This window comes from Erpetoichthys calabaricus, chromosome 11, assembly GCF_900747795.2.
Source record: "Erpetoichthys calabaricus chromosome 11, fErpCal1.3, whole genome shotgun sequence".
Lineage (NCBI taxonomy): Eukaryota > Metazoa > Chordata > Cladistia > Polypteriformes > Polypteridae > Erpetoichthys > Erpetoichthys calabaricus.
In genome coordinates, this window is record NC_041404.2 from 62436730 (window position 1) to 62464163 (window position 27434).

Sequence of the window (27434 nt, forward strand, 5' to 3'; positions counted from 1 at the left end):
CTGCAAGACCCCCTCTAAGGATGTCCTCATCAGGCACATCTGAGGTGATGATAAATGGTGGGGGGGCCGCACTTCCTTTTCCTCCACGTCTATTAAGATCATACAGTGGGCTACAAAATGACGATGTGGCCTGAGGTTTCATGCCTTTATCTACAGATGCTGCTTAAAGGAAGACCTGGTCTGCGGAGAGGACCATTCAAACCCTGGGGGTCCTGCTAATCAAGCCATCATCTTTGTGTGTAGGGGCCGAGTGGGTGACACGCAGTCTGTCTGTCATTTCTCGTGGGCAGTGGAGCAGTTGGCTTTGTATCGAGGGTGCTGCACCTCTAGATGGACCACAGCCTAACCCTAACCCTGAGACCCCACACTGGGGTCTTCTGTCTGAGAACATCTGGGAGTCTGGTTTGATGGATTCGCGGTCCACCATAACGTGGATTACTCTCTTTGTAGTCAGTGGCCCAGTGCTACTGCACTGACTATTGAAGGAAATGAGAAAACTGTCAAGTCGGACCACCATGCTGCCGTGCGGCTGACCTAAAAATAAAAACCTGCTGCTGCTGTGTGTCACCACAAGAGAAGACATTCAGAAGACCTCATTGAGTCCCTGTGTGACAGTTCACACACTCTGCTCTGCTCTGCTGCTTTGCCACTGAGTGTCACCACAGCCTTAAACACACACGGGGACAGAAGTGAAGGTGGACCACTCAGTTCAGGGGGTCTACAATGGATGACGTATGCGGTGGAAGTGCTGGACTGGAATCTCCACTGGGGTCAGGGATGATTTTGGCTGTAAAAGGACGAAGCACGAGAATGGAGACACAACCCATCCAGGGTGGTCCTCAGGTTTCGTCCCAGATGGGATGGACGAGAGGTTCTTGTGAACGATTCACCCAAAAGAACCAGAGGTGCCAGTGCTGCCCTGGCAGAGGGGGGCATCCACAGGGTTGTCGGGGTATTGTGGTACAGGAGGGTGACCCTGTTGGGGTCCTTGGGTGCCGCAGCCATGTTTTGAAGAATGGACCTCCCTATTTGGGGGAGTTTTTGTATGTCCTGGAAGTTCTCCCAGTCTTCGGATATTTAAAAATGAGCAGCTAATGGAGAGGCGCACCACGTGATGTCATCAGGACACGCTGACCCAAGTCGGGACTTCAAGCCCAGTGGCCAACTTCCCAAATGTCAGGAGCAGCAAATACATGGACACCTCGAGTCCTGCAGAAGTGGCCGTGTGCCCTGGGGGTCTCCAGCTTGACCCGAGTTCTCATCTACTTTTGGAATCCAGAATATTGGAGATGTTCAGAAGTGGGACTCTTCTACACCTCATTAAACTTTGAAGGTCACCCCAACATTAAGCAAAGACAAAACCTTTAAGAAGTTGTGTCCCACCCTGTGGCAGACGTCGGCCCCCCCACCCAGCCCAAGCCTCAGCCCCTTTGACCTTTTAAACACGCGGCCTGTGGAGAGACAAGCGGCTGTGGTTAGACCTTCTGGGAGCTTCAGATGAGCCGAGCGCCTCAGTGAGCACAACTCTGACTCATCCAGGAAAACCTCAGAAGCATAACAGGTGTCGAGTGAAGCCCACCTCAGGGGACCCTGTGCCTGAAGCCAGCACGTTACTCACCCATGCGGCTTTCCTGGATGGCTCTACTCTGACATTGGGTGATAGAGTGACACAGCAGGCCTGCTGGTGACTCTTAGTGACACGTCAGGCTGAGAAACACCAGGCCAGGTTTGGCGTGTGGCATATAGCGCCTTTCATGCTGAGCCCTGCCTTAAAGCCCCCACAAGTCACATTATGTTACAGGACAAGATGACAAGAAGAAGACACAAGAGGACGGAAGCTGAACGCTGCAGGGACAAGAGAAGGGGATACTGAGGGTGACACAGCAAGGCCAAGACCCTCCAAATGACCCCAACATGGAAGGGAAGTCAAAGCGGTGCTTCTGTGTGACCTGGAAGTGGGCTGTGAGGCGGGACTGGCGGGGAGCGAAACTGACATGAAAATGTGTTTTGCAGGCCCTTTCACAATGGTGGGACGTGAAACTCACTCGAAGGAAAGTCTTGGGGGCTTTCAAGGGTTTGGTTGGGGGGGGGGGGATCAGGACTGTTGCACCCTAAAGTGTCACTTAGACTCCTGTGTTCACCTGTGGTCTCGTCTGCAGCCACACAATGTGTGAATCTGAAGTGAAACATCAACCCACCAACGGCTCTTTGAGTCACTGTCACTGTATCTCAACAAGTGACATTTCACTGCGCTGGCACCTTTTCATAGCATACTGAGATCTCATGGCAAATCTTTCCTGGGCCCCCCCCCCCCCCATCTTCCCAGGGACCTGATGGCCCTAAATTGAGTGTTGAGACATGAGCATGTGAAAGGCGCTATATAAATAAAACGTATTAGTATTATTATTATGTACGCTGGGGGCACAAAGCTTCATGGGGAACCCAAATGTCACACACACACACACACACAATGCACCCCACTGGGTATTCTCCACTGGTGGGTCTCATTATGCAGAACGCCACCCCACTGCCATTCCCTGTTGACCGCTGATTCCTGGTTACCCGATGCCCACCCTGTCCAAGCGCCATGGAGTGCCGAGTCTCTTTTCTGTCCCCAATGCCTCTATAGGATTATCACTGTCATCATAAGTGGCACATCCCACAGAACTCACAGCTCGGAGGTCTTTACTTAAAACTAAAGCCAGGCGGACACCTGAGCAATGGGTCCTTTTAGGACAAAACACATCGCTTCTTGTGACCCTGGCACAACTTTCACTGAACGTAAAACACAATTTGTTTCACAATTTTTTTGCTTTTTCCCCCAAATTGTTTTGCTCATCAGTAGGATAAGAAGCAGCAGAGATGACTTTTCTATAGCGTCTTCCTCACTACTCAAAGCGCTTTACAGTGACAGTGGGGGTCTCTTCAACCACCACCAATGTGCAGCACCCACCTGGATGATGCCATGGCAGCCATTTGTGCTCCAGTATACTCACCAGACAGTAGCTATTAAGTGGTGAAGGGGTGAGAGACAGTTAGCCAGTCAGAGACACGGGATGATTAGGGGGCCACAATGACCAGACCCCGGTGGGACAGCAGGATATGCCCTGCTCTTTACACAGGATGCCCAGGGATCTTTATGACAACTGAAGGCCAGGGCCTTGGGGCATTGGGATCCACACACAGACCACAGGGTAAGCGCCCCCTGCTGGCCTCACCAACACCTCTTCCAGCAGCATTTCCAGGATGGCCTCCCATCCAAGTACTGGCCAGGCCTGAACATGCTGAGCTTCAAGTGCGGGTTCTGCTGATTGCTGGGATTGTAGCCAATATTTATGGCAAGGAGGTGGAGCCAGCTCTAACATTTTTACCATCTTATGTGAAACCATAAAAGTCACACTTAGGACTTACATCAGTGTTTCATGTACAGAGATTTATGTAGAATTTGAATTCAAGAATCGATTAGATTAGAAACATCAGAAAAACCAACCCAAGCACAGTTGAATGAAGCACTGGGAACTGTGGGTCACCCCCCACCTTTATAGGGCCAGAAAAAGTTAAATGTAGTGAAAACGTGGCCTCTGGAAGCCCAACACATACTGTATGAACTATGTTGCACTTATTGATCATTAAATATGATGAAGAACTCCACAGAAGGGAGGAAGAGAAATAAGAACAGCAACATCTGCTGAGCGTCAAGCACATCACAGAAGAGTAATTGAGCAGCAGGCAGACATGAAGGCTCTTAGGCATGCAGACAAGATCCAGGATAGAGAAAGCAGGAATGAGAACACAAGACAAATCAAATTCATGACTACCAACAGGCACCACTGAAGACAGCTTCATCTCTGAAGTGCTCACTGTGCTGTTGTGTTCTTTCATGGCGATAACAAAGGAACACGTCACCCAAACAGAAAAGTGAGTGACGTTCATTTTAGGACTCTTTGTCCACATGTCTTTCTAGTCATTGAATACATTTAAGTGACTTATTTGGTGCTTGAGATGTTTTGGTCTTACTATCCTAATTCAAAATCAAGGCAGGATGACTGATCAGGACTTGTGCCCATGCCAGTCCCCTGGCGCTTCTCTCCCCCTTAACTCAGCATAGCCAGACTATAAAGGTTAACTAGTGTTCCTTAATGGCTCTTAACTGTGTACTCTCGTGCCCGCTGTGCCACATCTTTCCATATTGCGCATGCCCCTATCTAAATGTTTTGAGCATGGGAAAGGCGCTATATAAATTCAATGTGGCATTGTTATCATCTAAGTGCAGCCACTAGACCACCCATCTTTTTCACCACCCTTCCTTCTGAACTGGCATGGTGACAAGTTTTAACACTGCCAGTCCATGTTTCCTTTTTTTTGTTGTGCCACCCTTTCCTGCCTTCACGTTTCCTGTCCACATCACAGTGACATCAAGTAGATAGAAGGGGACCAAATGGAGGGTGGACAGGGGAGACACCATGCCACTCTCTCTGGCTGGTGCTTATTTTAAACCCCCACTCCATCTGTGCCACCAAGTCAAATCTGAGGTGTGCCAGGTGGCCCTTTGTGATGTGCTGGACTGTCCTCGATGTCCACTTGTATCCCTGGGTTTGACTCTCATCTCTAAAAGATGGCACAATAACAGTGGCATGCTGCCATGCTGTGCTGAACTGTACAGATGAGGACCAGCAATTGAATGCCAGTCATCAGCGAGGCTGCGTTTGGCACCTCTTTGTGCCTCCTTAGTGCCACATCTCACATCCAAATAAAGAGGCAGCGCACATTTATCAAGACGAGTAAAGGTTAGCGAAATGTGCTAATGAGTTATTGTGAGTCACTGCCAGCGATGTCACAGGGCCACCCAAGGAACAAGGCAGCCATTGAGACGGCCCACTCGCCAGCAGCTGTGCGAGCCGCATGCCTACCCCTGTCACTCGCCTGCCTGGAACCACAATGGCCCGCAGCAGCTGCCCGTCACTCGTCGGCCATCTCCTGCTCCTGCTCGCCCTCGGTGAGTCCCCATGGGTTCTTTCTCTTTCTCTGCTTGTTGAAGCCAACGGTGCAAACACGGAAGGAGGCTCAGCCCTGCACCCTGGTGCTTTGGGACCAGTCTGAGAGATTTGGGTGGTGGGTGAGCAGCTGAGTCGCCATTGGGGCACGGCTGACATTCTTTGTTGTCTGTCTGGGGGAGTGCCAGTAGTTTAGAGGAAGGTGAAGTGACTCACTCGGAGTCACACTGAGGTCCAACGAGGTTGTGCAATCTACTGGCGGTGCGCTGGTCCCTCAAGTCCAGACACAAAGCTGCTGGCCAGACAGAAGTGAAAGTGCAGATGTCAGCAGACGAGAGGGAAGTGAGAAGGCAGCCAGCAGAAGTTAAGGCCTCGTGAACTCGTGGACAGACACTCTGAGCTCGGTCACAGACGATCAGGGCGTGAGGACACATGGTGGGCTAAATGGGTACTTTGATTCTGAAGGACCTTCACACTTGGGCAGCCTGGTGGCACAGCGGTTAGTGCCTCACACCTCCACAGTCCCAGGTTCAGACCTCTGTGTGCCGTCCGCATGTTCTCCTCACATCTGGGTGAGTTTGTCCTGCACGTTCCTCATTGTTTCTCCCAGACCTTTAATGGAGTGAATGTGTCAGCCAAGTGGTGGGCCATCCAGAGTTGGTTCCCACCTTTCATCTGACACTGTAGTACATTGGAGAATGCAGACTTGGCTCAGGTGGCTTCACAAGTGGACCCCGACCTGACACAGGATGTCACTGGGGGGAAAAAATTAAGAGGGGTGCACACTGGACTGTGGGGCCACCTGGTGGGTGAGTCGTGTGAGTCTCCTCGTTGTGGACAGCCAGCCTGGAGGGGAGGAGAGCCTGAGCTCAGGGACATTTGACTGTGGATGTCTTTATCTTTAGAAAGGTGGGGAGGCTTCATCGTCCATCTTCTGATCGTGCGGAGGTTCGTTTCATTTTACGTTCAGTTTTGCTTTCTTTCAAGTCTTTTTTCCAGATGGATTAGCCATCACCACCAGGCATCATCATCATCATCATCATCATCATTACCGGAGGACGTCGGCCATTTTCATCTCGTTCAAATCGCTCACGTCGGTAACTTTTTACGCTCTCTGCATTCACGTCTCAATAAACTTTATGGTTCACTTTACCTTCCATCGAAGGTCCTTGAGGTTAGGCTGGTCACATGCATGTCCCCCCGGGGGATTTCAGAGGGCTTCACAGAAGAACCGGTTTGGAGTCGTTTGGATGTGGCGACATTGCAGGACCGTAGAAGGGGCTTCTGCCGCAGACATTTCTTATTCCGTGGAAGAAATGACTAACATTGTGTGGTGACAGTGACACAAAAGACGTGCTGAATGTCCTGAAAGTGGGCTGCTGTTTGGTGACTGGGGGGTTTGGTGACATGTTGAATCTAACGCTGTGTTTATTTGTTCGGCCTAATTGTTATTTTAGTGGAGTGTAAGATGGCTCTACATGAAGGGGTCAGGGCACACAATTCAAAAGAGTAACATAATGATTACGAAACTAAATAATAATATGATCAATATGTCGTTATTAGTTAGTTATTAGTTAGTAATGTTAAAGAGTCACAGAGCTGGACAAAGCAGCTTTCTACCCTCAGAGTTTCTCTGATGAGGAGCTCACCATCTAGGCCAGGCTTTAACTGCTTGTGAAAACTCCATGAAAACTGCTGGAAGGCCATAACTGGTATGGTCTGGTATGCCACTTTATGACTGACCATTATATCCCATGATGCCCCATCGGCCCAATCACGTCAGAACTGGATTGGATGAACCAAGGGAGTGACCTGCACCCATAGGTTCAGGATTTGTGACAGGAATGGTGGAGACCTCTGGCCTCTCTCTCGTGATTTCTCCAGGATGAAGGCCCCTCTGTCTCGGCAGCCATTTTGAGACAGGCTGGCGGCCTTCGCCAATCCGCCACTCAAAGGCCTTGTGGCAGCAAAGACAAAGTTAGGCTGAGGGCCGCCCCATGAGCTCGAGATGTGCTGCTGCTTGGGCTCTCGTTGTGACCCTCGTGATTGTGATTGTAGTCATATGACCTGTGACTCCCTCCTGTTTGTCCTGCTGCTCTGTCTTGTTGTCCGACGGCATACGTTTACGAGGTAGGGTAACACATGAAGGACACATGTATGGGATGTGACATTTCGGTAAAGAGTAGAAAGGCTGAGATCAGGGTTACAACAAAAGAGACGCCATTTTGTTTTTCCACCATTTTGTGGCTGCTAGCCCACTCTGACAACTAGAAGTGAGTGGTGTGTGACATCCTCATTGTGACGGTGTGAAGGTCAGCGGTGTGCACTTCCAGGTGGTCCAAGGCTGCGGATGCTTCCAAAATGTGATTTCATGAGAGAGGTGAGGGTCTCAACGTCTGCTTTGAACAGCGGGACTGTGAGTTTGGATGAGAAACACAAAATGAGGCCTACACCTCTGGAGCAGAGCCTCAGGCTTTCCTTCCTGAAAACTCCAAACGCCCAAAATGAGGTCTCAGCTCCTAAATCAGACCACTGAGGTCCAGGATCTGACGTCAGCCCTTCTTCAAACCGTGGGACACAAAAAGACTTGGAACAATAGTTATGTAAAACTCAAAAGCATGATATAAGTGACATTTATTATTCTTATTCTTCTTATTTCATGCAGTGTGGTGTAAGAGTTAAGGCTTTGGACTTCAAACCCTGAGCTTGTGGGTTCAAATCCCATTACTGACACCACTGCATGACCCTGAGCAAGTCACCTGACCTGCCTGTGTTCTCCAATTGGAAAACCAAAAGAAATGGAAGCACCGTAGAGCACAGCCATAGCTTCTTGTGCCCCCAGCGCCTGGGCACATGAGGTCCACGCTGTGGCTTACTGGCAGCATGTGATGTGCCTAAAGAAGAACCAGGCCACATGTCACAGTTTAGTGATCCTCAGCTCATCGTGGCCTGCAGAGGTTCAGCACCAGGGTCCCAGCTGTTACAAAATATGGTTTAGCAGCCGTGTGCCACCCATCCTGAATGCCCAAGTGGCTCTCGTCGGAGCACAGCCAGAGCACAGTGTGCCCACACCTGTCTGCCGGTGACCAAGCCTATCAGGTAACCTTGAGTAGTTTAGAGTCACCGGCAGAGGAATGACAGGGAGACCCCAAGTGACCAGTGATGGGTCAGCTGCACCGTCATATATGCCACCTCTCAGAAGTGCCCAGTGTAATCTCAGGGACTGTGGGGCCGGTCACTATTTAACAAGTCCAGTCCTTTTGGGTGGCCTGGTGACGCAGTGCTTAGCTCCACAGTCAAGTCCAGATCTTGTATTGGCCACTTCCAGAGGAGAGTCTGGACATTCTCCTGTGTCCCTGTGCATTTGGCTACTTGTCACCTCTCCAGTGGCCCTGTGCTCGTCAGACTGTTCAGTATTGAGATGGCGTCTCGTCCAGAGGTGGGCCTGGCCTCTGCTTTTGCTCACTGTAATGGAAGGATGAATGGACAGTCCTCATAGACACATCAGTCCAACACAGACGTTAAAGTCTCACTGGACACTCACTAGCCTGCTTGTTAGGAATGCCGGACCACCCCGTACTTGTGACGTGTACTGAGATGTCATGCGCCATCATGGCTGCAGCTTGTTTGAAAGGTGCTTGACTTTGATATTTCCTGGCTGGGATGGATGATAAGTTAAGTGGGCAGTGTGCCCCCATAATGGACAGAGACCGTTGGTGGACGGTGTTCTTCGTTCCAGGATGGTTCATGACCCCTCCCCTAATTGGGAAGATATAATAGAAGGAAGGGCAGCAATGGCCTCCCGGGGCTGAATGTATCTCCAGTCCACTGGGTGGCAGCACCCACTGCGCTACATGGGGAGCTGTCGTTCTGGAGGGCAGCCCTAGTGGAGTCCTTGGTGGGACGCTAGGGGGTGCTGTTGAGAGGAGGCTCCCCTGTCAGGTGGTGCTGGACCACACTATCATGTTGTGGCTGTCACATAAAGATGATGGTGGCTTCACTCTGTTTATCTCCAAGGCCACTCCATCACCCTCTCTGCTCAGGGCGCTCCCTAATCTTCTCTTCCATCTCTCTGTAGGTGACATCTCACGGGGGAAGACCCACAGTGTGCACGAGGGGGAGACAGCCATCCTTACCTGCAACTACTCAATCAAGTATGGCCTGCGGCCCGTCTGCTGGGGCAAAGCCTGTGGAACCATGTGGTGCCATGACGAAGTCATCCAGACTGACGGCCAGCGTGTCACATCCAAAAGGTCCAGCCGCTACACACTAAAGGGCGACATGCTGGGTGGAGACGTCTCCCTCACCATCCAACAGGTGAAACCCACCGACGCCAGCTCCTACTGCTGCAGGGTGGATATCGAGGGCTACTTTAATGACCAGAAGGTGCTTCACACACTGCATGTACTGAAAGGTAAGGAACGGTCAGATCTTCTGAATCATGGTGGGCACAATAAAATAGATGAGGTGGCTGCCATAGAGCTACAGGGACCCAAGCTCAAGTCCCAGGCCAAGCACTGTCTGTGTGCAGCTTGCATGTTCTCCATGTGTCCTCCTGGGTTTTCTCGGAGTGCCCACCACATGCTGGCACCTCTAAACTTGTCCAAGGTCTTTGCCCATCACTGAATTGTACCCTCCAGTTAGGGTTGGTAACTGGTCCACTGGGTTTGGGGGGGGGGGGGGGGTGTCTCAAATCTCCAAACCCCAGGAACAACGCCAGACCTGGATCTGCTCCCAATAAACTCCGCCGCCAAGTCCCCAGGTCAGGTGGAAGACTTTGCTCCACAGCTCCCTCTGGTGACTCCCAAGAAACTTAGCAGGACTACAACTCCCATGAACCCCTAGAGATGCACACAATGGAGGTCCATCATTGGGATGCTGCCAATCACCAGGATGGGGAAGCAAACCACCCCCTGAGGCAGTCTCTTTCCACTCATCTATCATAACATTACCCTGACCAGAAAGAGAAGGTTCACCATCTCAGCTAGGATGTCCATCCATGAGAATCATCCATTATGCCCAGGCTGCCTGGGCCGGAATGCCAGATTATCCATTTCCTCAATGACACTAAAAAGGCTGTGTCACTTCATGGGAGGAGTAGGTTCCATTTAAGGAAGGATGAGTGTGGAAGAGCAACCAAGCTTCGTGCCACTTCCAGAACATGGAGCTCATTGTCCCATTGCCCTGGCACGAGTGGACAGGCAACCTATTAAGAGTCAGCCTTGTGCCTCCATTATGGGTTGTTTGGCTGGACTGGGCAGTCCTTTTACATGCCGACATATTGATTTCGCTGATGCCTTTAACCCCAAATGACTTACACGTGCAAGAGGACGTCTGTTGTCACATTTCTACATCTGACCCCTTTCTATTTTACATATATATAGCGCCTTTTAGCAAAGGCACTCGGTGGGCAGGCCATCTGTTTCCTTATTTCTTATTTCACTTAGGGTCACTTAAGGACTCAATGGTAGGAAAAGAAGTTCTAACCTTGTGATTTTATGTAGCATCTGCTCATAGTGGCTGCTGAGGGGTTTGCTCAGGGGGTCCCGCTGAGGGATCTAAACCCACTACCTCCCAAACATCAGAGCATTGCCATCACTGATTAGATGAAAGTTTGGTTTAAGAAAGCCTAAGCGATGAGTCGGCAGTGTGGCGTTGTGGTGATCAAGTTGTTGGACCCTAAGGTTATGAGGTCTAATCCCACTGTTGACACCATGTGACCAGGAACTGTATGTCAAGTGCTGTAAGTGTAAGAATTAGAGCAAGTCATTTAGGTCAGTGGCACTGCAAGCAGACATGACAACTGTCACCTTCATTCGTCAACGTTGAGAGGGCGGGCTCTACTCAGTGCTGTGTTTTGATTGGTGAATCCTCGGTAGAGCGGACATCGACCTTCAAGTGCCAACAAGTGCCATGTTTACAGCAGACACCCCTTTGAGCCACAGGACTCTCAAGTCAAGCAAAGTGCGGAAGTCCTCCCTTCAGACGATTCGCCAATTAAAAAAACAGAACTTGTTAGGGCCCGCCCCCACCCCCCATAGTTTTCATTGCAGGGCTTATGACACCATGTGACCCTAAGCAACTCACTTCACCTGCCTGAGGTCCAATTGGAAATCAAAAAGAAATGGAGCCAATCAAACACTGCGAGTCGCCTTCATTATTATTCTAAGCATCAAACCCGTGTACAAAATGGCGGAATTCAGAGGGTGAGCACAAAGTGATAATGCCCTCTCGGCCAATCAGCTGGTGGCTCAGCAGTATCAGGCCACGCCCTCATCCTCACCCACATCTTCTTCATTTTCTTTGCTTTTGGCCACACCCCTCACTTGTAGTTGGGTCCTGACCAGGCAATCCCATGATGGTAGGGGGGGCTTCTTGGTGCAGAGCGGTGGAGCCCCCTCCGTCTCCGTCTCCGTCTCTGTCTCTTACTACTTTTCAGTTTGTGTTTCATTATGGGACTTCACAAGTTTGCTTTTGTTCTGCGGTGGGTTATGATCTGTGGACTTTGTTTCTGATACCCCTCCCACCCATCCAAACCCCCCCCCCCAATCTTACTCTCACTGCACTACTGGCTTCCCACCATTTCTGACAATGTCTGCTTGTTCAGTTCTATGATGATCTCTAAGGCCGATTCAATCCCTCGTAATCTGTCAACGGCTGCCAGCTGCTCATACACATGGCCGACAATGGGGGTCCAGGGAGGCGCGATAGAGCTCATAGTCTGCTGGTCTGTATGGTCTTCAACTGTAGGGGGCAGCACCAGTCTCCATTAAGTGAACTCACCATCTGAGGCTTATTGGTGGGCTGAGGGGTTGTGCCTGTTCTACTGTTGGGCCCATTTGGAGAGGCCAGCACTCCTCCTTTGGGACATGGAGGGGCACACAGAGACAGGGGCTGTGCCACCCATCAGTCAGTCACTCCCTCGTTATGTCATATAGCGCCTTTACTGGCACCCCTCATTATGAAATAGGTGAAGGCAGCCAAGTGTGGGGAAGGTGAGACGAATCCAAAATGAGACCCTGTGAGCACATCTGGGGAGACTGACATTAAACCTCAAGGCAGCTGATCATCTTACAAGCTCTCTTGTCTTCTGCTTTCTGCCCTCAGCACTTCCTCGGACGACAACTGAGCCCAGTGTGGGAACTGCAGCCACCGCGGTGCAGATGACGTCCCATCGGCCACCAGCAGCCAGTGAGTAGTGCAAGTCGACTGCTTATGACCTGTGAGGAGGGCGGGAAGGCATGGTGGGCTCTTACTGCTGATGGTGACCTCTTTATGGCCCTGGTGACCTCTTAATGGTGATAGTGACCTTTTAATATCAATGGTAATCTTTTACTGGTGATGATGACCTCTTTATGGCCCTGGTGACCTCCTACTGGTGATGCTGACCTCTTACTGGTGATGATGACCTCTTTATGGCCCTCGTGACCTCTTACTGATGATTGTGACCTCTTACTGTTGATGGTGACCTCTTACTGGTGATGGTGACCTCTTTATGGCCCTGGTGGCCTCTTAGTGGAGATTGTGACCTCTTACTGTTGAAGATGACCTCTTACTGGTGATTGTGACCTCATACTGGTGATGATGACCTCTTACTGGTGATGGTGACCTCTTACTGGTGATGATGACCTCTTTATGGCCCTCTTGACCGCTTACTGGTGATGCTGACTTCTTTATGGCCCTGGTGACCTCCTACTGGTGATGCTAACCTCTTACTGGTGATGGTGACCTCTTTATGGCCCTGGTGACCTCTTAGTGGTGATTGTGACCTGATACTGGTGATGCTGACCTCTTACTGGTGATGGTGACCTCTTTATGGCCCTGGTGACCTCTTAGTGGTGATTGTGACCTGATACTGGTGATGCTGACCTCTTACTGGTGATGGTGACCTCTTTATGGCCCTGGTGACCTCCTGCTGGTGATTGTGACCTCTTATTTTTGATGGTGACCTCTTACTGTTGATGATGACCTCTTACTGGTGATAGTGACCTCTTTATGGCCCTGGTGTCTCTTAATGTCGTGCGGAGAGCACTGGGCACATTGGGGCTGTCATTGTGCCCAATCCCCCCCCAGCTCGCTCGATGTCATAACAGCCGGGCCACTCTTGTCTTTCAAATCACAAGAAGACAGCCGTGTGTGTGACAGTGGCAGTGACCCTGAGACGTGAACAGGATTATTTATAGCTCCTTGAGATGGCAGTGCGGTGAGTTTATGGTGACAAAGGGCACTGCGGTGGCCCTTCACCGGTCTGCTCAGTGGTCTGTTGGCTGTTTCTGCTCTCCTCCCTCCTGATCAAAGCTCTGGGCGCTGCGTGTGTTCGCTTTTACCCCAGAAGGACATTTTTAGGTGGAGATTTTAAGTGTTGATTACATTTGTGAACCCAAAAGTGAGACCTGCTGAATAAACTGCTGATGGCCAGTGAGTAAGAGGAAGGCAGTCAGTCATTGAGTGTGTTATATAGCGCCCATCATGGGGCACACCATCACATGGCACTTTAAAAAGCCAACAAAACTTCAGAAGGGCATGAGGGTATGCCCACCCAACAGGGGACTGCAGGCAGTAAAAGATGGCACTGGACAAGGTAGGGACACCCAGAAGTTAGGAGTGGAAAATGGGCAACACTGCCAGAGGGTGCCAGAGGGCATACAACATGAGTGCCAAAGAAGCCCCCCAGACACTTAAGAGCACAGCAGCCTAGACAGGAACATTTGTGACGGTGCCATCTGTCTGCCAGAGCAGGAAACAAGAGGGCTTCACTGGAGCCTCAAAGGTGCGGGGACACCTTTGGCCACTGGAGGGAGCTCTAGTCTGGTGTAACCAATGGAAATAAGAATGGAGGTTAATTAGCTGGGAAGGAGCCCAGGATGGGGTGTAAAGTCTTCTGGAGCCCACCGACTCACTGAATTTGGAGTTAGAAGGGGAGCTGGTCAGGGGTTCAAACGATGAGCAGAATAAGAAAGAGACGCAGGAGATCAGACTGGCGTGTGTGTGTGTGTGGTAAGCAGGCTGGCAGACCGGGCTCAATACCCGTACAGGTAGGTGCAGTGCAGTGTCAGGTGTCGCTGTTTGTATTTTGTTTATTTGCTGCCTTGTGTTGTCCCTGTGCTCATCCCTCCTGAGCTGAGTGTTTCGTTATTTCACAAATGTCCTTTTTTCAGCGTTGACCTCCATGGCATATTAATCTGAGTGAGGCAGTCTCAACAAGGGCGCCCCCTTCTGTTATGCCCAGTAATTGTGATTTTAATCTTTTGCCGAAAGAAGAAGAAGAAGAAGTTCACTAATTATCGGCGATTATAAACAAATTGTACACGTTTATAACATGTGGACCCATTGAATGACACAGAAGAGGAGTTCATGGGTCCAGCGACTTAATGTGATGGCACCATTTAAACCTCCCAGTCCCTCAAATGGTTTGATTGTATTTCAGCTTTTTTATAGCGCCTTTCACAGCAGGCTGTCATGCAGATCATTTTACAAAGGTGACTGAGAAGATGGGTGGCATGGTGGTGCAGGGATTAGTGCCATTGTCTCACATCTTCAGGGCCCCGAGCTCATGTCCATGTGAGTCTTGTGTGTTCTCTCCGGGGTTTCTTCTGCTTTGCCCCCCCACCACATCCCCAAAGACACGGATGTTATGAAAACTGACCCCGTGTGTGGGTTTGGGTGGGCACTGCAGCAGATTGGGGTTTGTCCAGAGTTGTTTGTGTCCCCCTGGCAAGTGCATGGACTTTAGAGAGGCCCATGGTGCTCAGCATCGCCATGACAACACCCTGAGGTCACCCGTCCAGTCCAATGGCCAGGCTGTGGTCACTGATGGGTCTTTTTCTCAATTCCTGTTGTGTTTGAATCTTCTTACACAATGCTGTGAGAAAGTATTTGCCCCCGTGCTGCTTTTGTCTATTTGACTCAATGAGATTCTCCGTCTCTCTCACTTTGGGCAAAAGTAGAGAAATTAAACCCGAGGTCCACACAATGCAGTTTTTAAATCTCTGCTCAAGTTCTCCAGCACCCACGTGAAAAAGTCATTGCCCCCCATAGGTCCAACACTTGGTGGCAGCATCTTGAATCACAACTAAGCACTTCTGATCCTTTGATTTTAGTCGTTCTCACTGCTCGCTCTTCTTTGCTCCCCTTCACACACTTTGGTGGGTTTGTGACAGTTGGCTGCCCTTTTAGGTTCAAGTCAGGACTCGGACTGGCCGATCTGAAACCTCTGAGCCATTCACTTGTCGACTTGTTTTTGTGTTTTGGCTCCTCGGCCTTCTGCATAACGCAAGGAGACTTGAGTTTCACGTCACAAACTGATGACTGGACATTCACCTTAGGAATTGTCATGACGTGAGGGGCAAAATAGTGTGAGGCTTCCAAAGGCTCCATGAAAGGCTTCACAGGCCAGAAACGTCTCAACTCAATGGGCTTAATTCAGCTGCAGCCGCCTGCCTCAGGCCCAAAGGGGGTTTAAAAAATAAACTTCAATGTCCCAATAATATACCTAAAGAGGAGGGTGACCGTAAACCCGTGGCTTCAATAGGAAGGTGCAAACAGGACTCTTTATACATTAAAGGTTTATTTGCAAAAATAGCGAAATGCAGAAAAAAGGATCGGCAAAGCAATAAGAGGCACAAAGGAGTTGCCTCAAGAGTCAAACCCCAGCAAACGAGCCCTGAAAGGCTAAAGGAATAATTCAGGAACAGAATTAATAATAAAAATATAAAATAAATATTTAAATAATAAAATAAAAAAAAACTGTAAATCCAGGATGAACTGTCAGTACTGACAATACTTCACAATGAACGAATGATTCCTGACTCCTGAGCAGCCTTCTCTGCCAGTTTAAATAGCCTGAGGGCGGGCTCAGGAGTGGTGACATCAGAGTGGCTCCGCCCCCTAGGGCACCACCCACAATGAACACAACAACCGCATCACATAGGAAACCAGCACACATAACGTAAAGACGTGAAACGTCATAAACCAGCAATAAAACCTAAAATTCACATAAACTCCACCTAAAACGTAACACAGATATTCTGGTCAAGTGGACAGTTCATGGCTCCTTCATAATAGTGGCGTCCCCAGTGCATCGTGTCATCATTGCAGGTCCAGCGCCAGACATTGTGGGCCCCGTGTCACCCACAGACTTTAACTCTTGACCTGTCCGTCTTTGTTCCGAACGGCTTGGGTGTTTCTTTGCACTGATGCTCCTCTTGGATGCCAGAGGTTTCTGCTTTCCTCCTCTCCCACTTCTCTTTGCTCTCTTTCTTATCGTAGAGTCCTGAACTCTGACTTGAGCTGAGGCCAAACAGGCTTGCAGTTTTTTGGATGTTCCTTTGGGATCCTCTGTGTCTTCTTGAATTTGACATCATTGTACCCTTTGTGGTCATTTTGGTGTGTTGACCTGTTCTGAATGTTCTCCATTTAGGATTAATGGATCTCCCTGTGATTAAATAGACTGGCTGGGTCATCCTTTCTATGATTGTTAAGTTGCTCTTCTTTTCCGTGGTTTCCTTTGATGGAGGCCTGGTGTTCTTATGGTGACAACTTCACTCTCATCGTGAGGGTCAATAGATGGGAAGACTGAGAAAGGAGTAACTGTGCCCAGTCCACAGAGTCAGATGATCAATCAGCCTTGTCAGCTGTTTGGGGGAGGACCTGAGGGGGCGATTACCTTTTCACAACTGTTGGATATCTTAAGTAACAATTCAGAAATGGTGTTCTGTGTTCACTCAGGTTCCCTTTATCTAAAATCCATTTTGACTTGAGACCTGAAGCCCTTCTTTGTTACAAATACACAAGAACAGAGGAGAGCAGAAGGGGGCAAATACTTTTTCACAGTACCGAGAAACTCCTCCCTCATGCAGGTTAGGTGGAGTGGTAATGCTAAATTGGTCCCAGTGTGTGTGTGTGTTTGTGTGTGTCACACTATAATGCAGTGTCATCCCACCCAGGGTTTGCTCCTGCCTTGCACCCCATGCTGGCCGAGAGAGGCTCAAGCTGCCCGTGACTCCACTCATCATAAAGCAGATGTGCAAGATGGAAGGATGGGTGGATTTTGGATTTTTAATTTCTCCATTCTTGTGACTTACAGTCCTTTTCTATTTACATGGTGACATGGTGGGTTGTTACACTCAGGTGGTCCCAGTGACAGAGTTTCAAGAGTTTTGGGGGGTGCTGACGAGCTCAGTAGTGTATTGGACTCCCTAGCGCCCCCTGCTGTTGTCCTCAATGAAACGTTCAAAACAACTCCAGAGAAGTTTCAGTCTTACATGGTGATTAAAGTGGCCCGCTGCTCTCTGCGAGGGTCTCTTTCAGCTGTCATTTCTCAAAAACCCGAGTCTTGAGGGGGGCACATCCGCCCTCATAATAGAGCGGCACTGTTGTGGTTTTCCTTTTGGTTTGGTGAGTCACTTAAACCCCTTTGTCACAGGCGGCCCATTTTTAGTCTGCTGCTGTCAGCTTCTCGCTTCTGATGTTGACTTTTATGTCATCTGCTGCTCTCTGAGTCTGAATGGCATTTTAGAACAGATGGACTCGGGTTCAAGTCATCTGGAGGGTCAGTCAGTCAGTCAGTCAGTCAGTGTCCAACCCGCTATATCCTAACACAGGGTCACGGGGGTCTGCTGGAGCCAATCCCAGCCAGCACAGGGCACAAGGCAGGAACAAATCTCACGCAAGGTGCCAGCCCACCGCAGCGCCATCTGGAGGGTCCCTTTTCTAAATGTCACAAACCAGGCTGGCACAAAGTGTTGAGCTGGACGAAGGCATCCAAGACTCTAAAGTCCAGAGAGTGACATCAGGGTGTGACAACCAAAAGGTGTGACTAGACCTGAGCGCCTTGTCCATTCATGAGGTCCCCCTCCATTTAACTCCCTGACCCCTTTAATTTGAAGGAGGTGGCCAACCTGTTTACTGGATCTGCTGGAGTGGGCCGAGCTGAAGCCCACAATGGCACACCGCTTCTCTGGCTTGGCCCAGCTGAGTGACCACACTGCTCATTTGTGTTGAGTGACCATAACGTGATTTGACCACACAGACCTCCACTCCTCATTGTGGACCACATGGTCCCAGTCCTTTTTTGATGAAAGGGTGGTCCGCCTCACGTCCTGCCATAGAGGAGATCATCCCAGTGCTGACCACCAGTTTGTTCCTTGGACCTTTCGTTTCTCTACATGACAGTGGACAGCTGGACCTTTCAGTCTTTGGGTGACCAGTAGGATATCCAAGGACCTTCTGCTGCACCAGTACTCAGGGGGGCTTGGCCCAAACTGACCTTTCTGACCAGGCTGCCCAAATATAATGCCAAGCTGGCAGATGCCCAAAGCAAAGTTTGGGTCACCAGAGGCCCACTTGATGGTGGGTTTGTGTTTTTGATTTGAACTCGTGCCCCTTGACAAAGGTCCCTGAAAACAGACCCTCTGCAGGTGGGACAGCTTTTAATCAGTTCACATCTGGGTCAGATGAGCCTCAGGGACCACCCTGACGTGGCGCTCTCTGTGCCTCCCACTCATGCATCTCACTCACTTCTCTTTTCAGGTAACTGGATTGAGGATGACGCCCCCAGTGTATCAGGTGCAAGACCACCACAGTGGAACGCCACCCTGACTCGACCTTCAGATATCGTGAGTGATTTGTGTAATTGTGCCCCCTTCACTTCACCAGCTGCACCCATTGGGATGGGGGGGGGGGGGGGGCTGTGCCGATGACACCTCCCTTCACTTTAGGGCACACAACGGCTACGGTGACAAAAATCAGGTGTTCACTTCGGACAAGGAAGTCCAACTGGCACTGCTACACAAGCATGGACACAGAAGTAGAAGTTCTCTAATCTGCCAGCAGGGGTCAGGGTGGCATCGCTCAGCTCTGACACATAACTTGTCATTTACTGGTCTGTCATCACGATGACCACTAGAGGTCACTCAAACCCAAAAGAATGTGCCAGAAACGATCAAACAACAAAAGTACACCATGGTGGGGACGATCACAGGGAGAACATAAAATATTAAACTGAACAGACCTAAAGAGCAAACCCTGCAGTCCCCTGTGGCCAGGCTGGTGTGGTGGTCTGCCCATCTGCCAACACCTCACTAAACTCCGCCCTCCTTACCTCCCCTACCTTTCTCATCTTCCTTATGCCAGTGAGGACTTCTCAGCTATTAGTCCATACTGACCTCTGGTGGTCCCTGAGTGAACTACAACCCAAAGCCTAGTGCCATCTTTCAAAGGCTCCAATCCTCAAGACTGATTCTTTAATTTGCTGGTGGCAGCTGCCAGCTCCGAGGTGTTGTGCTGCCATCTTGTCAGTCATTCATTCCCCCTATGAGTCCTTTTGGAAGGATTGGCACTCCTGGCACTTACAGTCATCTGAAGGACCTTAAGTGATGACCTTTTTCTAAGTGCCCTGGCAGCCCCTGCCTACCTATAGCAGTTTTCCATTTTCATGTTCCTCCCATGCCCCTTTGTGACATCACTTCTGTCCTTGTGCCACTTCTCCCCTGCCAGCAGCTTTCCAGACGATCGGCTCCTGACGTTTTAATTAGCTAGTGGTTTATTCATCCATAGCAGCTTACAAATGACAAGTTCAGGACCATCTGAGACACTGGCGAGGTCACAGGTGTGCCAAGGCTCATAGTGGGGCGTGTCTCATATAGTGACTTTCAAAAAGCATCACCCCGGGGGGCTTCACAGATACAAAGCCTTCAGTTTGTCCATGTGACCTTTGTTAGGTGACACAGAAGAAGGGACTGAAGTGATGGCCCATCACCACAGTCCAGCATGCCGGCTGTTGTGCCACATTGCTTACAGTATAATAGGCTGGCACTTTAGAAGAAAACTTCTATTTGTTTCATCATTGCTGATAGAGGTCGAGCCTTCAGTTTTAGAAGGTGACATGGAGGCAAATGCTGCTGCCTCACAGCTCCAGCAGTCAGGTTTCAAATCCTCGGCCTGGCACTATCTGTGTGGAGCCTACATGATGTCCCTTTAGGTTACCATCCTCACTCTACACATTCATGTCACCCGCCTGGTCTTCCAAGCCACTGTGGGGCACCGTAGGCAAAAGCGATGGCAGCGACTCAACAGGTGGCCCAAAGATCTGCTCTGGGTCCCGATACCTGAACCTAACAGACCACTGTCATAAAATGAGGCCACTCACTGGAAGGGATGCCAGCTGGGCAAACAAAGGACTGTAAATAATACAATGGATGTGAAAGAGCAGGAACAAAATTAAGCAATCAGGCACAACACCACATGAAGTCCTCATTGGATTGGTGGGTGACGGACATGACAGCTCGAAATCAGTGGCCACCTCTGAGGCAAACAGTGGATACGTGGGCTTATGGGGGGCGTCATTCACATCTGGGTGTTGTGTAAACATGACGTCTTTTACATTATCTGCAATATAGCGCCATTCAAGTACTGTATATATGGATTATACACCATTATAAGCTATATAGTGCCATTCATGTACTATATATATGGATTATACACCATTATAAGCTATATAGTGCCATTCACTCTGTAGATCGTTCATGCGCTGCTATCTTCTGTAAAGCCTCTGTATGTCGTTTATATGTCATTTTCTGCTATAAAGCGCCTTTCATGTCAGTATATCAGTTTGTGCAGTGATATCTTTTAAATAACACAATTCACCTTTGCGCCTTTCACCTCTGCATATTTATTCATACGCTCTTTATGTTACATAGCGCTCTTCACCGCTTTATTATATAGTGCCTTTCACGTCTGTTTATTATTCATGCACCATGATTTGTTTTATAGCGCCATTCACCTCATCGCATTCGTGTTCGTGCTGATAGTTTAATGCAGTGTTTCGACTTTTTTAATATATTTATTTCTATTTCTAGGTTGCTGCTCCTTTTAGCTTCACACTCATCATTTATCTTCTGATTCTCTGCAGGAGGAAAGCACAATGAAAGGCCAGCACTCGAACATCGCCATGCTGGTGGCCTGCGTGACCGCCTCCGTCCTGACGGTCCTCAGCTCGCTGGCGGCGCTCATCTTCAAGTGTAAGTAGCCGCTGGTGCTCGGTCTCTGGCTGGGCGCCGACTGGGACAGCTTTCTTTCTTTCTTTCTTTCTTTCTTTCTTTCTTTCTTTCTTTCTTTCTTTCTTTCTTTCTTTCTTTCTTTCTTATGGACATATCCAATATAGCGCCGTTCACGTCTGTTATTTTTCTTGCTTTACTTTCAGTGAGAATGAAATCTAGTTCAAATCACACAATTCAAGTTATTCTGACACGTTTGCCTCCCACCCAGCGCAGAGGTAGCCCTCCGTCAGGTTTTGGCCTGAGGACCGCAGACCACCGAGTGCTTGGTGCCTTCGCTACGGAGGTTCAAGTGCACGAACGGCCACTGACTGCGACTGCGCCTGCGCGTCGCCATTTGAGGCCAGTCGCAGTAACGCTGCGCGGCTCTTAAACAATTAGGAGATGGCTGGACGTTGCAGAGCGGCTTCTTCTTTTGAAAGTTTCAGTAGAGCACACTGACACGGAGACATTCTCGCCCGCTTCGTCTTTTGTACCTTAAATGTGGCACGGAGATGGCTGAATGAACTTTTCAATGGCTGACCCTACTGTCCCTCTGTCGGGAACACGAAGGCGACTTTCTAAAGAGGGTTTAAAAGTTCAGGCGTTTTCTCTTCAAAAGAAACAGTCAGGTAGCCTCAGCTATACTCCCGGATTGGCCTTTTGGTCGATCGCCCCATAGGTGGTCTCACCGCACACGTATTCTGTGACTTTAATACGTGCGTTTTAAAAGAATAATGAAGTAAGTGGTGGCACTCAGGTCCTAGTTTTTAATTCGCGTTTTACTCTTTATGAAGGACAAAATTAACACAAATAAATAAAAATAGTGTGAAATGTGGCAATAAATAAATTAAAACAACCTAAACTGTAAGTATAGATAATAAAGGTGTAACATATACAGTGTTTCGTTTTGTATTTCTCTGTTTCATTCACGTACTCATTTCAGGGACACCACGCGCGACATGAAATACGCAACGGCAGGAGAACTGTCACTTTCACTCATCAAAGTTGAGGGGGCGGGCTCTAGCGAGGACTGTATTTTGATTGGTGAATCGTCGGTGGTGCGGGCGTGAAACCTTCAAGTGCCAACAAGTGCCACATTCACTGCAGCCCCCTAATAATAAATTCGGATTTTCTTGAATTAAAGTCTTCATTTCGCACAGCAGTGTTTCTTACACTCGAGCCCCAGGATTCCCGAGTCCCGCCACCTCAGGACCGACTGACTGGAGTAACGGAGGGAGCCGCGCACGGCCCCACTCCTAGTGCGCATGTGCTAAAGCGCTCAGGGCATCCAACTCCATCCGTCCTTCGTATCGCGTCTGTCCCACTAGGGAAGTGAGTGAGAAACCCGGCGGCCTCCCGTCTCAGGACTCCTGCAGCGCGGCAGACTCGTTACGCTGCCAACACAATCATTTCTTACGACTGTAGGGCACTTCGGATGATGTCAGATGTTGTCAGGGTGGGTCAAATATGAATATGAATAAAGCTAAGGGACCTCCGCACGCACCGCTTGTACATTTACTGTCTGCTTTATCTTGTGGATTTAGTTGGTGAGTAAAACGCCCTGTCAGGTCCACCTAACACAGTAACGGGTTCAAGGTACACCCCTCACAGCTTTAATGTCACGTGCGGCTGAGGCTGAGATCGTGACGAGAGTTCAAGTCGACTTCATCACCGGCATGTCTTGAATTCTGAAATAAGCAAAGATGAGGCGAGCGCTGGAGGACCTTGTGAGGTCCACTTCGGTGTGTTTCAAATTCCACAAGTGCTGCTTGGCACTTGTGCCAGCCCACAATGGGGAGGACCACCTTACACTCTTGAAGTCCTTGCTTCTGAGTGGCTCTTTAATGGGTTGTGTGCTTCCTTGTGTGGTTGCTTGCCGAAGAAAGAGTTCATTCTGGGAAGAATTCTTTGCACGTGCAGTCGGTCCTTTGGGATTTGAGGAGTTCTGTGCACAAAACGGAAACCTTGAAAGTGTAGTAGGCAAGATACTGGCACTGGACTGAGCCTGTGTGACTGAATGCAGCGAGGGTCCTTTAATAATCCCGACTCCATTCGTGTCTTATGCAGGCCCCTTATCACCTGCTCTTGGCTATTTGTCAAAACTCATGCAGGTCTAAATAAAGTTTCTTTCCTATGGGTGGTTCTTTGAGGGTCCTCCTATGGCACCATGGAGGGGACGATCACAGGGAGAACATAAAATATTAAAGGAACAGACCAAAAGAGCAAACCCTGCAGCCCCCTGTGGCCAGGCTGGTGTGGTGGTCTGCCCACCTGCCAATAACAACTCACTAAACTCTGCCCACCTGATCTCCCCTACCTTTTCCCTTTTTCTTATGCCAATGAGGACTTTTCAGCTATTAGTCCATACTGACCTCTGGTGGTCCCTGAGTGAACTACAACCCAAAGCCTAGCGCAGTCTTTCAAAGGCTCCAATCCACAAGGCTGATTCTTTCATTTGCTGGTGCCAGCTGCGAGCTCCGAGGTGTTATGCTGCCATCTTGTCAGTCATTCATGCCCACTATGAGTCATTTTAGAAGGACTGGCAATCCTGGCACTTACAGTCATCTGAAGGACCTTAAGTGAAGACCTTTTTCTAAGTGCCCTGGCAGCCCCTGCCTACCTACAGCAGTTTTCCATTTTCATGTTCCTCCCATGCCCCTTTGTGACATCACTTCTGTCCTTGTGCCACTTCTCCCCTGCCAGCAGCTTTCCAGACGATCGGCTCCTGACATTTTAATTAGCTAGTGGTTTATTCATCCATAGCAGCTTACAAATGGCAAGTTCAAGGTTAGGGTGAGACACTGGCGAGGTCACAGGTGTGCCAAGGTGTCACAGGTGTGCCAAGGCTCATAGTGGGGCATGTCTCGCATAGTGACTTTCATAAAGCATCACCCCAGGGGGCTTCACAGATACAATGCCTTCAGTTTTGTTCATGTGACCTTTGTTACGTGACACAGAAGAAGTGACTGAAGTGACAGCCCATCACCACAGATAGATAGATAGATAGATAGATAGATAGATAGATAGATAGATAGATAGATAGATAGATAGATAGATAGATAGATAGATAGATAGATAGATAGATAGATAGATAGATACTTCTTTCTTCTTAATGCTGCCTCCCCAGCACACCACCATGTAGAAGAGGGCGCTCTCCACAACCGTCTGATAGAACATCTGCAGTCATCACAGATAATAGACCATCACAGTCCAGCATACCAGCTGTTGTGCCACATTGCTTACAGTATAATAGGCTGGCACTTTAGAAGAAAGCTTCCATTTTGTTTCATCTAAGTGCCCTGGCAGCCCCTGCCTACCTCTTTCTTATGCCAGTGAGGTCTTCTCTCCTTTCTAAGGGTGCAGGCAGTCATGGAAGGCACTTTACCTGCTCATACGAGTGTTTTGCTGTTTTTCTTCGCAGGTAATCTCCTCGAGAAAGTGTGGCAGCACGCTGGAAGGTAAGCAGAGAAAACAAAACGGAAAATATTCCCAAAAAAGGTTTCCAGGGGTCGGTGGCAGAATGGGTGGGATGAGGTTCGAGTCTTCCATCAGCTAATCTGGGGTCTCAAAACTCCGTTCCTTTAAGGCAGCGGTGGCGACGAGTGTCACTCAAACCACTTCATTAAGGTGAAGTCAATTCAAATATCATTTCACACCCTTGGAATCGTCTCGTCTCCCGATGTTCTCCTGTAATTCCTACGAGCTCAGCTTTCCTTTTCTAGTGAAGTGACTCCCCTCTACACTGAGCTCATCTTTCCTATCAGCTCTTTGCAGATCTCACATTCAGTCCTTTCTTCATAGTGGATGAACGCACAGGAGAGAAAGGGACGGACCCTCCACTGCCCACTCGCCTGCCGTCACCGCGGGGCTCCTAAGTGACCCTCCCTACGCGTGGCAACTTGGATATTTCATGGAGGTGAGGAGGCCCCCCCTCCTTGGCCCCCCTTGGTCAGTTCGGCATCATCTCATCAAGCGATTGGGTTTGGTGAACAGGCCGACCCGCCCCGGGTCAGTAGGTGACGGGTGCACTCTGATGACGGGTCAAGTGGACAGAATAACTAAAAGGAAAACCTGCAGCCACCCCAGTGTGAGCCCTCCTGCTGAAAGTGAGCCCCACATCCAAGTCCCCTTTAAAGCTAAATATTTTAAATGGTGGTCCTGATACACTTGTGGCTCAGTCTTCTTTTTAATGGGTGTGTGTGTGTGTATCTTCACTCCTAAACATCCCAGGTCTTTAACGCTCCTTCATTGGGTTCTTCGTAGCTCCATTACTGGACCACAAAGTCAGGGGGCCTTTGCATATGCAGGTGGACCTTTGGGTGGTCCTGACATGGAGAGGCAGCAGAAAGGATGCTTATCAGGACCAGTAGACCTGAAGTGAGCCCCCTTAAGCAGATGTCCTTTTCAAATCAGGAGCCCACTGGAATTTCACAAATCCGTCACCTTCTGCAGCCCGTGGTGGACGTCGAGAACTAAAAATACTTTCTGGAACCTTCTTGGGGATGGCAACTGAGACCGAGACCCCTGTTCTGCACAGAGCCACGTTGGTGGGTTTGTTTGTAAGAAGGTTGGCTAACATCCAGGCAAACTGAGGACTGCTGGTCATACTGCTGGTGTGTGTGTGTGGGGGGGGGGGGGGGGGTCTTCAGATGGTTTAAAGACCACCTTTTCATGTTTTTTTAGCTGAAGCCTCACATAACATGGCATTTCTAAACCAACTTGATCAATTTCTGTTATTTTTAGAGAGGGGACAACATTGGCACAAGGGCAGCTTGGGGGCACCAGTGTATCGTTAGGTGCCCGGGTACAGTTTAGAGTTGCCAGTTAACACAAATCTTGGAATGAAGAAGCAAAACATGAAAAAATAAATCTGTGGCATATGACAAGATGGGGGACTTGAAGTTCACCGAAGCTGATCTGGGTGGGCGCTGGTGCTTTTTAAAAGTTAGCATTTGAGCTCTTATAATCAATCAATCAATCAATTTTTAAAAGTTAGCATTTGAACTCTTAATCAATCAATCAATCAATCAATCAATCAATCAATCAATCAATCAATCAATCAATTAATTAGTTAGTTACTGTATTTATTTATTTGTTTGTTTGTTTGTTTGTTTGTTTTCAGCGTGACGCCCACCTCGGCCGCCGTGCCCCAGCACATCATTTATGAGATAAACGCTGGACGACAGGCACAAGAGAACATCTACAACTTGGACTAGCGGCCTCAGCGGAGCCCCTCTCGCACGTTCAGAGCGGTCAGTTGGGGGGGGGGGCTGCGGTGGTCTCAGCCGGACTTGAATTAACACAAACGTTACTGTTCGTCGTCTCATGTGTGTGAATGGCTTCTGTTTGGAGGAGCGATGGGCACAATCAGCCCCAGTCCAGCGACCACAGGAGTTTTCTTAGGTGGGGCGAGGGGCACTGCCTGGTGTCCAACAGACACACAGTTTGAAGGTCTGCCCATTTGGGTCTCATCAGACCAGAGGAGGTTTCTTCTCCTGCCACCGTCGGGCCACAAACACCTGATTGACAGAGTACCGTCTGAGGTGGCCGTCCTTTCATTTCATCGGAGGACTTGTGAAGTTCTCTTTGAGTGACCACTGGGTCCTTGGTCGCCTCCCTTACCTGCTAAGGTCACACAGTTAACTCTAGGTAGAGTCCTGGTGGTCCCGAATGTCTTCTGTTTCCCAATTCCAGGGCCCTCATAGTTCTAGAGACGGTTTGATCCTTTTGCCCTGACCTGATCGATGTGCTCATCTACTGGGAGTTCCTTGGACTCCATGGCTTGGATTTTGTAACATGTGGGACCTTCTGTCCTCAGGCACTCATGTGCCTTTCTGAAGGTGGATTCCAATCGAGGTCACCTGACAAGAAAACACCATGGATGTGAGCACAATGTGGACCGTCACAGATTAAGGGGCTGAATACTTCAATGAATTAACAAACCTTTCTGAGAGCATTTTGTCACTTTGTCATTATGAGTTATTGAGGGGACATCAATGGGCAAAAATGGCAGAAATGTATGAAAATGAGACCAGTGTGCAGAAAGTGAAGGGGTCTGACGACTTTGTGAACCCACCATGTGCAGTTTGACCTCCTTAAAGCCATCATAAGACGTTTGACAGGTGACAGGGGACTGTCCACTCCACGGGTCACTCGCTTGTTTAGCTGTCCCCGTGTCTCATCCAGATCCTCCTTAAAGGTGGACCACCGGGACCTGGTGATCTGTTGGACTCCAGCTTCTCTAATCTGAGCTGCACTTCTCTCTCTTCACCTCCTTGGACTCCTTCAGTTGTGACAACTTCAGAAAACTCAAAGTGCTCCTGGCGTGTCACAGGCGCCACCTCAATGTCATTTGATTCTTGCGCTCCAGCCTGGTGTGGTCTGTCACTCTAAAGGGGGCTTT

At 49.3% G+C, this 27434-nt stretch overlaps 1 protein-coding gene across 1 annotated transcript; it reads left to right on the forward strand.

Annotated features, from left to right (window-relative positions):
- Positions 1-4848: 4848 nt before the first annotated feature.
- On the forward strand, positions 4849-26698 carry LOC114660467 (hepatitis A virus cellular receptor 1 homolog). The gene is made up of 7 exons (XM_028813178.2): positions 4849-4996; positions 9073-9408; positions 12102-12185; positions 18525-18610; positions 20905-21013; positions 24453-24489; positions 26154-26698. Exons 1-7 carry the CDS (start codon positions 4903-4905, stop codon positions 26245-26247), a joined length of 840 nt encoding a protein of 279 aa, XP_028669011.1. The 5' UTR covers positions 4849-4902; the 3' UTR covers positions 26248-26698.
- Positions 26699-27434: the final 736 nt, after the last annotated feature.

Bases quoted from the DNA above. Each gene is read 5' to 3' on its own strand.
- LOC114660467 (XM_028813178.2), top strand. From the start codon at position 4,903: ATGCCTACCCCTGTCACTCGCCTGCCTGGAACCACAATGGCCCGCAGC. The intron at 12,186-18,524 runs GTGAGTAGTGCA...TTCTCTTTTCAG, and splicing joins CCATCGGCCACCAGCAGCCA to GTAACTGGATTGAGGATGAC. The intron at 21,014-24,452 runs GTAAGTAGCCGC...TTTTCTTCGCAG, and splicing joins GGCGGCGCTCATCTTCAAGT to GTAATCTCCTCGAGAAAGTG.